General features: G+C 39.8%; 1 protein-coding gene across 4 annotated transcripts; it reads right to left on the bottom strand.

The window, feature by feature from the left end:
* Nucleotides 1-399: 399 nt before the first annotated feature.
* Nucleotides 400-12,271, bottom strand: L3HYPDH (trans-L-3-hydroxyproline dehydratase). Of its 4 annotated transcripts, none has more exons than XR_002735547.2 (5): nucleotides 11,675-12,271; nucleotides 7,030-7,199; nucleotides 3,938-4,060; nucleotides 2,310-3,848; nucleotides 400-1,009 (listed from the first exon to the last, which is right to left on the bottom strand). XR_002735547.2 is itself a non-coding variant. In XM_023231576.2 (5 exons), exons 1-5 carry the CDS (start codon nucleotides 12,180-12,182, stop codon nucleotides 884-886), a joined length of 1,065 nt encoding a protein of 354 aa, XP_023087344.2. In that variant the 5' UTR covers nucleotides 12,183-12,271; the 3' UTR covers nucleotides 603-883. The 4 variants fall into 4 exon arrangements, 2 of the variants coding, with proteins under 2 accessions (XP_023087344.2, XP_023087360.1); XR_002735549.2 differs by having other exon boundaries at nucleotides 2,587-3,848; XM_023231576.2 differs by having other exon boundaries at nucleotides 603-1,009; nucleotides 3,711-3,848.
* Nucleotides 12,272-12,289: the final 18 nt, after the last annotated feature.

Here is a 12,289-nt window from a genome sequence, read left to right as displayed (position 1 = left end):
AGTCTACTGAATTCTCGGAGAGCATCACATCTTAGAATATTTTAATGCTTCAGCTATTTTTAACAGGCTCATAGATAAGTATTAACTAGAAGGAATGCCAATCGTGAGCATTTATTTCATGTTTTAAATCTGCCTAGCATGCAGCTGATAGAGTATGAGACTCATTCCATTGTAAGGATTCACTGCTTAATTTCTACTGTATATCTGCATTTTAATAATGCAATAAGCAACCCCTTTTATAAAAGCCCTAAAGATACAGCAAAAGTCTGATTACTAGTTGGTCTTCTTAGCATCAGTCTCTGATACTTCATTACCTGTGGGTGTAGACGCTGGGCTTTGCGCCACAGAGAACACCCTAGCAGCAGCTATTAACAAAGAAGCTGACTCCAACCCCATCCTTCCCAGGCTATTGTGCTAAGTGTTGAGTACTTTATAATAATCCATCTCCTTTACATGCTGCTTATAGAGAGGACATTATTCTACTCAAAATAAATGGAAGACAAAAATAATGAGCTTGTAAAGTTCATTGTTAAATTCCACATATTATTCAAAGAGTCTTTAAAACAAAATATGATATTAATAGTAATTACTATAGAGCAATATTTTAAAAGTAACTACTGTTTTAATTTTACCTGATATGTTAATCACTAGAAAAAGACTGAATTTCTGGCATTTTGTATGCTAGACATAAGTGATATTTATACCAAAATACAGTTGCAAATATGAAGTATAATGACTTTATATTTAGTCACAGGGTAATATTTTAGAAAGAAAGATAGTTTATATGTATAATTTGATTATTGGTTTTCACATAATTTAGAGAAAACATTCATTATGGATAATGATTACTTTAAAAAGAAAGCCCTTAAAATCATGGAAGAAGTCACTTGAGAAGAAATCCATCCCTCAGTGGGTCGTCATCTTCTACTATAAAGCTTGCTGTACCTGTGTAATGGGCTTGTCCTGATACTTCCACTATAACAGCTTTAAAATCACCACATTTCGCTTCCTGAAAAAAAGATGGAGTACACTATCAAAATATTGCACTCATATTGTATCTGGCTTGAAAATTGTACTCTTGACTTTTATCATGTGAAGGAATGGCAAGGAAATCCTACGGGCAAGGGAAGGTTTTTAAGGAGAGTGATATGGTCAGACTTGTGTTTTAGATAACTGTAGCTGTAAAGTGAGGATCAAACTGGAGAAGAGAGAGACAAAAGACCCAGAAACATGTTAAAAGATAACCTCAATTCACTGAATGATTTCATAGTCACTACGGGAGTTTTCAGTGAAGATGGAGAAGGAGAATATATACTAACATAGAGACAGTTTAGAGGTAGAACTGATAGGCCTCTTGACCAATGCATGTGGGAACTGAGGACTAGCAATAAGTTAATTATAACCACAGTTTCCCGCTTGGAAATGATGCTAGTGATGGCATTAACCATAATGGGGAGAGACAGGAAGAGCACATTTGAGAAAGGAAGGAAGAACTTTTTAACAAGGTGAGTTTGAGACACCTCTGGGACAGTGATTTAGAGATGAGTATAATGAACAGTCGGGATTAAGTGCATTATATTCAGGAAGACATACAGGGAAGGTAGGCAGGGCAGGGATAAAGGTTTGGGAGTCATCATCAGTAGATAGTTGAAAACTAAAGCAGCATCAAACTGTAGATGAGATGAGAAGGAAGCTGCGGATGAAGTGATGGGAACATCTAAATGGAAGGACAGGGAAAAGAAGCTGGGGCAGGTGAAGAAACTGAGAAGGTACTATCAGGGAGCCTGGACAGGCCCACACAAACAGGGAGAGAGCATGATGCAAGTGAAGACGTTCTGGCAAGCATGATCAATAACTGTAAAACAAATAACTGGAAACATTAACTTCAGCATATCTTTTTTATGTTCTACTTTTTAAAAGAAGAATAACTGAAGCTAAAGGTAAAATGTCAAATATTGTTGGGGTATAATACTTTATCTTTTTATAAAGTTGCTGTAGTGTGACAGGTCCTTCACCAGGTTATGTAAGGATGTATGTCCACTGCTTGAACTCTGAAGGCTGGGGGGGTAAGCCAAGGACATGGTGCCCAGCCAAGGAGCGGGTATCCCTGAGAACCCAAATATTCCAGAGAATATCTGGGAACATACCAAGGAAAACAGTCCTATCGCACATACACAGTAGGCAAAGAGCCAGAAAATTAGCTTAAAAGCAGGTGAGAATCAGGAGGCAGGATGGGTCTCCATAGTTGTTCAGCTGCTTCCCAGGAGTGCCTTGTATGGAAGTTCTAATAAATGCATCCACTTGCCAACCTGGACTTGTCTGAGTCATTCTTTGGTCTCTCGGCTCCCTCTCTATTTAGGGGGACATTGCAGTCCCAGATTCTTCTCATAACAGTTCCTATAATATAAAGCCTCATTGACCTTTTGCTCTGACAGCAATATAATGTAATGCTTTGGTCTGTTCAGAGAGACCCACGTTCATGACCTGGATCTGCTACTCACTAACTAACCTCTGGCAAATTACCTAATTTCTCCAATTCTCCATTTTATCATCTATTAAAAAGAATAACAACAGTACAGTACTGACCTTGTAGGATTCTTGTGAGGATTAAATGAAATGGCATGTATCAAGTGTTTAGCTGGAAAACTGATGCACAGTGAAGTATAAATGTATGTTATTATTTTTATGTTCCATTTCAGATTCTGAAGACAGTGTGTTCCAAATTTTTGCATACAACATAAATGGTTTCACATGTCTAAGATCGCTATATGATGTAGAGATCCTTAAGGAAACTCTAATATTGAGAAACACCAAATCTTAAAAACAGCTATATTAGGATAGATTGTTTGCTATGTTAAAGGACTCTTCATGAGTAGAATAATTTACTGAATGTAGATCAATCATTCTGTAGTAGATTTCATTTACTACTGAGATTCATTACTTAGCTGTTAGCACATTTAAAATTTTATTCCATTACAAAAATTTGATGTTCCACAGCTTTTCAGGGCTTTCGCATCCTATTATATCAAATAAAACACTATTATAAAATAAAAAACAAACAACAACAAAAAAAACCCAAACCCTAATTTAGTGGTTCTCAAACCTTTTGGTCTCAGGACCTTTTTATATCTTAAGATTTGAGGACCCCAAAGAGTTTTTCTTTATATAAGTTTTATCTATCAATATTTACTATATTAGGAATTAGATATATCTGTTCATTACTTCATTTTAAAAATAACAAACCTACATTTTTGTGAAAATAACTATGTTTGCCAAAACAAAAAAAAAAATTATGAGAAAACTGTCAATGTTTGATATTTCTGCAAACCTCTTTCATGTCTGGCTTAACAGAAGACAACTAGGTTCTCATATCTAGCTTCTGCATTCAATTGGTTGGGTTATCATACATCACGTAGCCTCTGAAGAACTCCACTGTACACTCTTGAGAGAATGAGAGTGAAAAGCAAATAATGCCATTATTGTAAACATAGTTTTGACCTTCTGAACCCATGGAAAGGACCTTAGGGTTCCCCTGGGGTCCCAAGACCACACTGGAGAACCAATGTTCTAGTTGAAAAGAAGTTTTTACAGGCCTGCTTTAAAATTCTCTTCTGAGAGCTGACTGAAGAAATTTATCAAACACCCAACTCAGGCCTCTTCAGTCTCATAAGTGACACATTTATAAATAAGAAGCTAAGGGTGTCACTTACCCTCACAGCTTTCCCTGTGAATACTGAGCCGGTGGCACTGCTTTTGAAGGCTCTGGCCTGGTTCAGTTCCAGAAGTCCTTTGTGAATCTGTAAGGCAATTCGGGCTGTCACTCCTGAGCCAGTGGGACTTCTATCAACCTGTTTCAGAATACACGAAGAATGAATGTTCATAATGTTTTAGTTCCATATTACCTGGCTTTTGTCCCTAAGCATTCCAGTTTTAATACCTGTTCATCTGCAAAAACACAAATGTTGGTGGTTGGTTCCTTGGTATAAGCATCTTTTCCATCCGTTAATATGGTTCCATATAAAAAGGCAAGGTCTTCACTATCAGGATGATTAATTTTAAACTGCAAATAACAAAAAAAAAAAAAAATCAACCACATACAAAATAAATATTTTGATTCAAATTTATCTTTATAAATAATGCAGATGGGTCATTCTTAGATGTAACTTTTTAATCCTTATCATTTTTAAAATACTGTTTTGGGCAACGTATACTAATTGCTAGAAATTATGTCATTGTCTAGATGAAGAAACAACTTTATTGGAAGTTATAATTATTATCATACTTTGAGTCCCTTCTAAGGAAGCTGTCCTGCATATAGCCTTTGCTAAAAAAGCAGTCCTATTTTATACACCCCTCCCACCCCAAATACACATAGTCTTTGCAGCACTGACCCCAGGATGGTCAATCCACAGGCTGGTGATGGCTTCTCCAACAGGATGAGCTAAGGCAATCATAGTCTTATTCTCAGAAGCTTAAGGAGGATAATGTGGGAAAATCAGGCTCTGAGTATCTAGAGCTGAAGTTAATACCAATGATGGAAACAAAGGCTGTGAGAGGACATAACATTCTGTAAGAATGCAGAAGCTATTAGGTAAGAGAAACAATTGGATGAAAAATAGATTTATTGTAGCCGATGAAGTCAGTTGATTCATCAAAAAGCAGTAGATAAGCACACAAAGAAGCAGGCACTGGCAGGGTAACTAAGTCACTCAATGGTAGATTCAGGTCCAAATGTGCAAAGCTACTTGTTCTTGGAAGTCTAGTTCTTTAACTTTTCCTGGATTTCTGCAAACATTTGTAGTATGACTGAGATTGCTATAATCTTACTTCCCTTGTACATCCTTACAATTAGTACTTTCTACTTCCAATTACGTGTCATTTAAAGCAATGGAACAGCTTTGGATTCTTAACATCCAAAGAGTCCATCTGAAACCACGTTAAAGTCTCCTGCAGATTGAATCTTTGTTTTCTATCCTCTTAAAGCGATATGCCCCACCTCCACTATAGCATATTCCAACACAATGCTCGCTTCCCCCACTGGAGCTAGCTCCTCGAAGATGGAGTTTGTTCTTTCGGATCTAGCATAGTGTCTAACTAACATCCATACAGTATGTTTTTGGTAAATGTTTGTTAAAAGAGTGAATGAATGAAGATGAATTTATATTAACTTTAACTCTCCATCCCCATGACCTTTTCCTAAATCTGCTTCAGCAGTGTGAATGGTCAACAGTTCACAGAGTAATTAATTGTACTGTCTGATACATCAATAATAGAACTTGTCCTCATTTTTCTTAGAATCCTTCCTCCCTCAAAGTCCACCCCTTGCCACCTTGTTGAGTTCAAACTCAAATGAGAAGGACAAAATTACACCTTTTATTAAGATATCCATGACTTTTTCTGTTCAATTCATTAAAAATTAGGAGAAATTATTTTGTGCCAAATTGTTAACTCAAACTATTAGCTGTCCTGCTTAATGGAACAGAAAATTGATGTACATTCAGAGCTTCAAAAGTTACTATCATAATATAATTACACATATTGGTACTGGCAGTACCAGAAAAATAATTTAGAATACTGATACAGTATATATTCTCATTTTGTTATTTAAGTTATAAATTATTTTAAAATAAAGCTTCAGAACATAATAATTATTAGTACATTAGACACTATCTTACACAAGTTACTTTTTACTACTAATAAATTCTCACATACTAAATTCTCACATACTAAACATTCAAATACTGTACATGTGCTTTATTTATAGGTCCAAATTTCAAGGTAAAATGTGCTTCACTTGTGCTAGAAGTGAAAGAATATTCTAGAATTATTTATTATCTAAACTGATTTTATCAAAATAGCTTTCCCAAGTAAAAACTAGAGTTATTTAAGTAGTTATTTGAGTAACTTCTTAGCAATATAGGAAAAAATAATAGGAATTAATGTTCTCTATGAAATAAAAAAAAGTTTAAATCCATTTTGTATGCTATATTTTACATTTATTATTTTCAAGTTTTACAGAATGACCACACACATGCATTTAACATTTGTATAATTCTATAAATACATTTCTACACATTAAGGAACTATAAACTATATTAGTATGTATATATTATTAAATTTAGTAATTGTTGGGTGTGGTGGCTCACACCTGTAATCCCAGCACTTTGGGAGGCCGAGTTGGGAGGATCACTTGACGACAGGAGTTTGAGGCCAGCCTGGGCAACATAGTGAGATCCTGTCTCTATATAAACACACACACGCACACACTCACACTCACACACAGATTTAGCTGGGTGTGATGGGGCATGCCTGTGGTCCCAGCTACTCTGGAGGCTGAGGCAGAAGCATCATTTTGAGCCTGGAATTTGAGGTTACAGTAAGCTCTGATAACACCACAGCATTACAGCCTGGGTGACAGAGCAAGACCCTGTCCCAAAAAAATAATATTATCATTTACTGAACATTTACTATTGGCCAGACACTACTCTAAGTCCTTTACATTTATTGACTTATTTCATTCTCACAACCCTACAAAGCAGGTATTTTTTAATTTCCATTTTGCAGACAGGAAAACTGAGGTATATGGAGGTTATGTAACTTGTCCAAGGTTATATACATTACAAGTGGTAAAGCTAGAATTCATAGATAGTTTTGCTCTAGAGCAGGGGTGTCCAATCTCTTGGTTTCCCTGGGCCACACTGGAAGAGAAGAATTGTCTTGGGCCACATATAAGATACACTAACACTAATGAGAGCTGATGAGCCACACAAAATTGCAAAAACTCATAATGTTTTAAGAAGGTTTACGAAATTTGTGTTGGGCCATACTCAAAGCCATTCTGGGTTGCATGTGGCTCGCAGGCCATGGGTTGGACAAGCTTGCTCTAGAGGCTAAGATTTTAATAAGTACCCTATTCTTAGTACTACTACTAATTTAAACATCATTTAATTTTCTTTATAGACCTAATAATGTATATTTCCTCCATGCCACAGAGAAGGGCATTGGTTATGAAAGCAGAATAATACTGACCTGAGCTTTCACTGCCTCTGTCACTGCACTCGCTGCATCCACAAGGTCCCTGGTCTTTGCAGAACAAATATCTAGTCCTAACTTTTCAGCACTAACAAATGCATAAAATGCACCGCCATATGCAACGTCCACCACCACCTTTCCATGTCCAGGAACATCCACCATAAGATCTAAAAAAAAGATGTGTTTGGAAATAAGATGTGTTTGTTAATAAGTATTTTAGCAACAAAATTCAAAGGATTTTTAATATGTTTATTTTTCAAGAGGGATGTTCTTTTCCTATCATAAAAATAATGAAGTAAAAATCAATTTTTTAAAATTAGTAAGCATCAAGTGAATAATAGCTAGATGCATCATTCTATTTTCTATTTTAACTTGATGATTGCAGAAGTTACAAACTGAATGCCATGCTTTCCCTAACTCACACAGACATATTCGTTAACTTCTCTGAGGATCTTTTCCAGGAAACACCACTGAGACCGAGACAGGGAAACCCAAGGGCATCCCTGTGAACACTAAGAAGGAAAATGTCTATTCCCCACTTATACTATGAGAGATGGTTTAAAATAGTAAGGATCTTGGATCCTATTTACAAATCAGTTTTCTTCAGCTGTAATGTCAAAACAAAAATTTTAAAAGATTTTTCTACATAAAGTATATATACTTATCTACATATTTTCATCTAATTAAGGTATCCTGCAGGCAAACACACAGAAAAATGACATTGTAGAATCATTGACCGCTACAGCATCATTTTGCACCAGGGTTTTTATTTGAGCATTTTAAGTCTGAATATCCCCAAAGTTTCACCTGAAGGTCAGTAGTTTGAAATCTTCAATCTGTATTTTCAAAGAAAGGGGGCTGGGTGATGTTTATTTCCCCTCTTCTCAAATTTTCCTCTTTTCCTCTTCCCTAATTTAAGATGGCTTGCTGATCACCGTCTTTCAGGGAAGCCTATGGCAGGGGAGAAAGTTTGTTTTTCACGTTTTTATTTTATGGAAGCCTAAGCTCTAAGGGAAAGACATCTGTTGGCAAAGGAGTGTCCTGAAGGTAGAAATATTTCTCCTAGAGATACATTTTTTCTGCCTTGAGAAGAGTGGAGGCTGAAGGTCCTTAGTGCACAGAGGACTTGTGTTAACTTCCGCAGGGCAACACAGGAGCAGGACGTGAAGAAACAGAGGACGGGGAGGTGGTGCAGAGGGCATGGACCAGGTGGGGTGGGACAGCCAATGCTGCTGCTCCACTTCACTAATTAACTGTGTAAGCTGAGGACTGAAGTGCCATCCTCTCCAAGGCCACAGCCCTTTTAAGAAACCTTTGCTCACACATATCAGGAAAGGGGACAACACATGGAGTGATGAGGCTAAGTGAACCAAAAGGACAGAGTAGGGTTTCAATTTCAGAAATTAAGTTTTGGGGAAGAAAATGTCTTGTGTTCTTGAGTTTTCATGGTAAGTCATACAAAGATACCAGCATGCTATCAGTCCACAGAAGGCTATCAGTATGCTGTCAGTCTACATTAGTCTACAGAAGCCCTTTTAACCCATGATGTGTTAAAACAGAGAAAGTTTATCATCGAAAGAGTAAAACAGGCTGTGGATTGTAACAACAAAACTGAATAAAAAATGTCTTTATCTTGATGCTCGTGCAACAAGAAAAGCAAGTTTAATGAAAAGAGAATGGGGAAGTTAATAGAAATGAGAGACTGCTGGAAGGTGGAGAGCTAAGGTGAGGGTGAAGATCAGCACTTACCAGGAGACCCAGGTGATGGTCCCGGGGCTCAGTCTGCCTGCCCTCTTCTCTTGATTGTAACACCCGAATGGGGCATTGGCAACCAGTCCGGGGGCCAGGATGGAGTTGGGAAGCTGGTTCAGGAGAAGTCATCCCCGAGCCTACAATCATTTCCCTGGCCCACCCTTTCTAGAATCTTGGGTCTGGTTTTCTTAGGGTGGGCAGTTGGGTAGAGTGCTACACCTCACTGAGTTTTGGTTTCCTTTTCTTTAAAACGGACCAAATTTCCTTTAAAGTTACCCTTGTCCATCAATTATTGGTGACTTTTTCATTTTTTAATCACTAAATTACTAACATTAAAAATTAAGATACTTATTTCACCCATGAGTACTTCCTATGTGGCAGGTCTTTACATATACTAGCCCCTTAATTCGTTACATTAGCGTCTTAATTACTACAGCCCTGAGAGGTAGGTACTGTTTTACTTACTATGCTCACATTATTCCCTGACTTACCCACCAAATAAGTGGCAGAGCTTGGGGTCAAACCCAGGACCAGGTGACTCCAAAGCCCAAACCCTTTCTACTAAAGTACACAACCTCTATCCAGAAAGCAATCCAAAATCTAAGGGTTTTTCTTTTCTTCTATACAAGCATATCACTGAAATTTCAATTTGATTTACTTTGCTCAAGATTTAGTGATCACCTACTATGTGCCAATTACTGTAGAATATATAAGAAGTACAAGGAAGAATAAAACATAGGCTTTTCCCTTCTTGGAGTTTAGTCGGACAAGATAGATTTTAAAATACTCTGTATCTGTGAATGAGGTGTGATACACTAAGCAGTATTCCAGAAATTGAAACATATCTCCTTAAACTACAAAAAATTTTAAGGATGAGAGGCAAGCCATATGATAGGCCAGGGTTCCAACCCTAGTTCTACCATTTAGTATGGCTTTGGTGTCTTATGCAAACTGTAACTGCTATTTCTCCTAAAAGAGTTGTTTTGAAAATTCCATGTGTGGGGAGTTCCTGGCACAGATTAGGGACTCGAAGGCCAAAACTTTAATTTCCAATGGGAATAGGTTTCTCAAGAGGACCAGATGTTTACATTTGTCAATCAGCATATTCTTCTCCAAATTCCACTTATTTAGTTACTCATTCAACAAATATTCATTGACTAACTACTCTTCTAGACACCTAGAATACTGTGAACAAAAAAAAGAGTTTGCATTTTAGCCCAGTGGGGTGGAGAACTCAGCAACCCTCCGAGGTGGGTACTATTGTCATCCTCATTTTACAGACTGTGATACTGAGGTATGAACTCTAGCACAAGGTCACTGAGATTGCGAGAGGTGGGGCAGTGACCTTGAACTCTGCCTTGTATGCATTTTTCAAAGTAGAGAATATAGCATTTCATTTTCTTAACTCAGTTACCATTAATGCCCATTAATTATTGTACTGTCACACAGTGATGCTCTCAGGAACTACTGAGAGGAACTACTGAGGTCAAGTGGTTGACTGACCCTGCCCTAACTGACCCAGAAATGTGATGTAGTTCGTGTTCTTGCTGCCAGCTGCCATTTCCCACAGACGTCTAGAGTGTTTCTAATCTGCTGCTGTAGTTGCCTGAGGGGAATTCTGGTAACCACGCTAGTTAAACTGTTGAGGTTTTAAAAATGGAATCGTAAACATAAATTCTGTCTCCCTCAAGTGGCCTCCCAATCTGGAAGTGACACCATGCTCTGGGAAAATGGCACCAATTTCTCCAGAGGCATTTTTCGTTAACTTGTGGGTTTCAGCTGCCTGAGGTTGCTCTAAAAGTGCCTGTTTTATTACTTATCATTCATAATCAGGCTAATCTGAAACCTAGTTCTTCAGGGGGAATCAAGGTCCAACTTTCTAACAGATGATGTGCATGGCTTTAAGATTTTTAAGAGAAGGATAACTCTATTCCTGGTAAACTGGCTCCTGGCTCACTTCCAGTCACAAGGACTAAAGCATTCCCACTGATAGACTGCGGCCCCCGGGAGGTAGTATTCAGATGACAAACCAGATGCCAGCTTGCCAGGTCATCCCCATGAGGGATCTCCCTCGTGTAAGGGTTATGGTTATACAGAGGCCCTGCTTTACATAAGCTGTACAAGGATCTGTACTAGGGAATCCAGCAAAACCTTTTAATGACACAATAGGCCTAGAGAACTTTAGCAATCATATATACCTTGCAATCTATCTCCAGGAATACAGTATTTTGCATACTCTCATTTAATCCTAATAAAAAACTCTATGATGTAAGAGAAGAAACAGGCACAGAGAAATTAAGTAATTTGCCTCAAGTTGCACAGCTTTAGGGGGTTATCAGGATTTGAAACCAGGCAATGTGTGTTCCTGTTCTTAAAGAAAAGCAACATTCGTATCTTAATGATTTATAAACTGCTTTGTTCATTCCTTCTCATTTAATTCTTCCTCAAAGAAGTGGGGGAGGTGAGGAAAGGAGACCAGGTTTAGTAACTTACTGTGATTCTGTGTCTACCAAGCATATTCTGAGCCAGCCTGGAACCCTGGTACATTGGCTGTTCTTCGCTCTTTCCTTGACCCTGACCGTACTTTGCTTTACCCACCGGTGAAATCTCTAGGAATGCCTCACCAGAGCAAAAGGAGGCGCTGAGTCAGGGTAACAAGGAATTCCTCACTCCTCAAGGGTCTCTCAAAACCACAGGCGGATGGGAGTCAGGGAAAACAGAAATTGCACGCACCAAGCAAATATGCAAGACTGCTGACACACGTTCGCAGTGATTTACCTTTTTATTAATTGCAAGGGCACGCGGGATGGGTTAGTTGCGAGAGTTCCAGCCTGGAGACACCGTTAATGTTGTTAGTTGCGTCCCGGGCTAGAAACGTCCCGCCCGTTACCTGTTGCCAGCACGAAGGCCGGGACGCTATGGAAGCGCACCGGGCCGTGGCTGCGGCCGTCCTCGCACGCCACGAAGGCGGTCACCACCCCGCAGGGGCAGTGGATGTTGACGCGGGCCTCGCGGGTGCCCGCAGCGGGCGCCGGCACAAGCCCGAAGTCCAAGGCGAAGCGGCCCAGCGCCAGCACTGCGTGGCCGCACATGGAGCTGTAGCCCTCGTTGTGCAGGAACAGGACGCCCAGGTGCGCGTCCGGCAGCTCGCTCGGCACTAGGACAGCCCCGTACATGTCCCGGTGCCCTCGGGGCTCGAACAAGAGCCGTCGCCGCACGTGGTCAAGGTGCTGGCGCATGTAGCGCCGCTTGGCCAGCAGGGTGGGCCCGGACACCTCCGGACACCCAGCCAGCACGATGCGCAGGGGCTCGCCGCCCGTGTGCATGTCCACCACCGACAGCACCGGCGTCCCCGGATCATGCGGGGGCAGCCGGGGCACCGCCAGCGCGCTCTCCATGGTCTGCGTCCGGGGACACAAGAACCGTCCTGCAGCGATGGCACTGCCTCCTCGCGAGGAGGGCGGGACGCGAAGCAGCCACCCCTCGGGGGGCGGGACATCGGAGC

This window comes from Piliocolobus tephrosceles, chromosome 6 (genome assembly GCF_002776525.5).
Source record: "Piliocolobus tephrosceles isolate RC106 chromosome 6, ASM277652v3, whole genome shotgun sequence".
Lineage (NCBI taxonomy): Eukaryota > Metazoa > Chordata > Mammalia > Primates > Cercopithecidae > Piliocolobus > Piliocolobus tephrosceles.
This window is presented reverse-complemented; position numbering and strand designations above follow the sequence as displayed.

Bases quoted from the DNA above. Each gene is read 5' to 3' on its own strand.
- L3HYPDH (XM_023231576.2), bottom strand. From the start codon at position 12,182: ATGGAGAGCGCGCTGGCGGTGCCCCGGCTGCCCCCGCATGATCCGGGG. The intron at 4,061-7,029 runs GTCAGTATTATT...TGTTATTTGCAG, and splicing joins CAGAGGCAGTGAAAGCTCAG to TTTAAAATTAATCATCCTGA. The intron at 3,849-3,937 runs GTATTAAAACTG...ATTCTGAAACAG, and splicing joins GTGTTTTTGCAGATGAACAG to GTTGATAGAAGTCCCACTGG.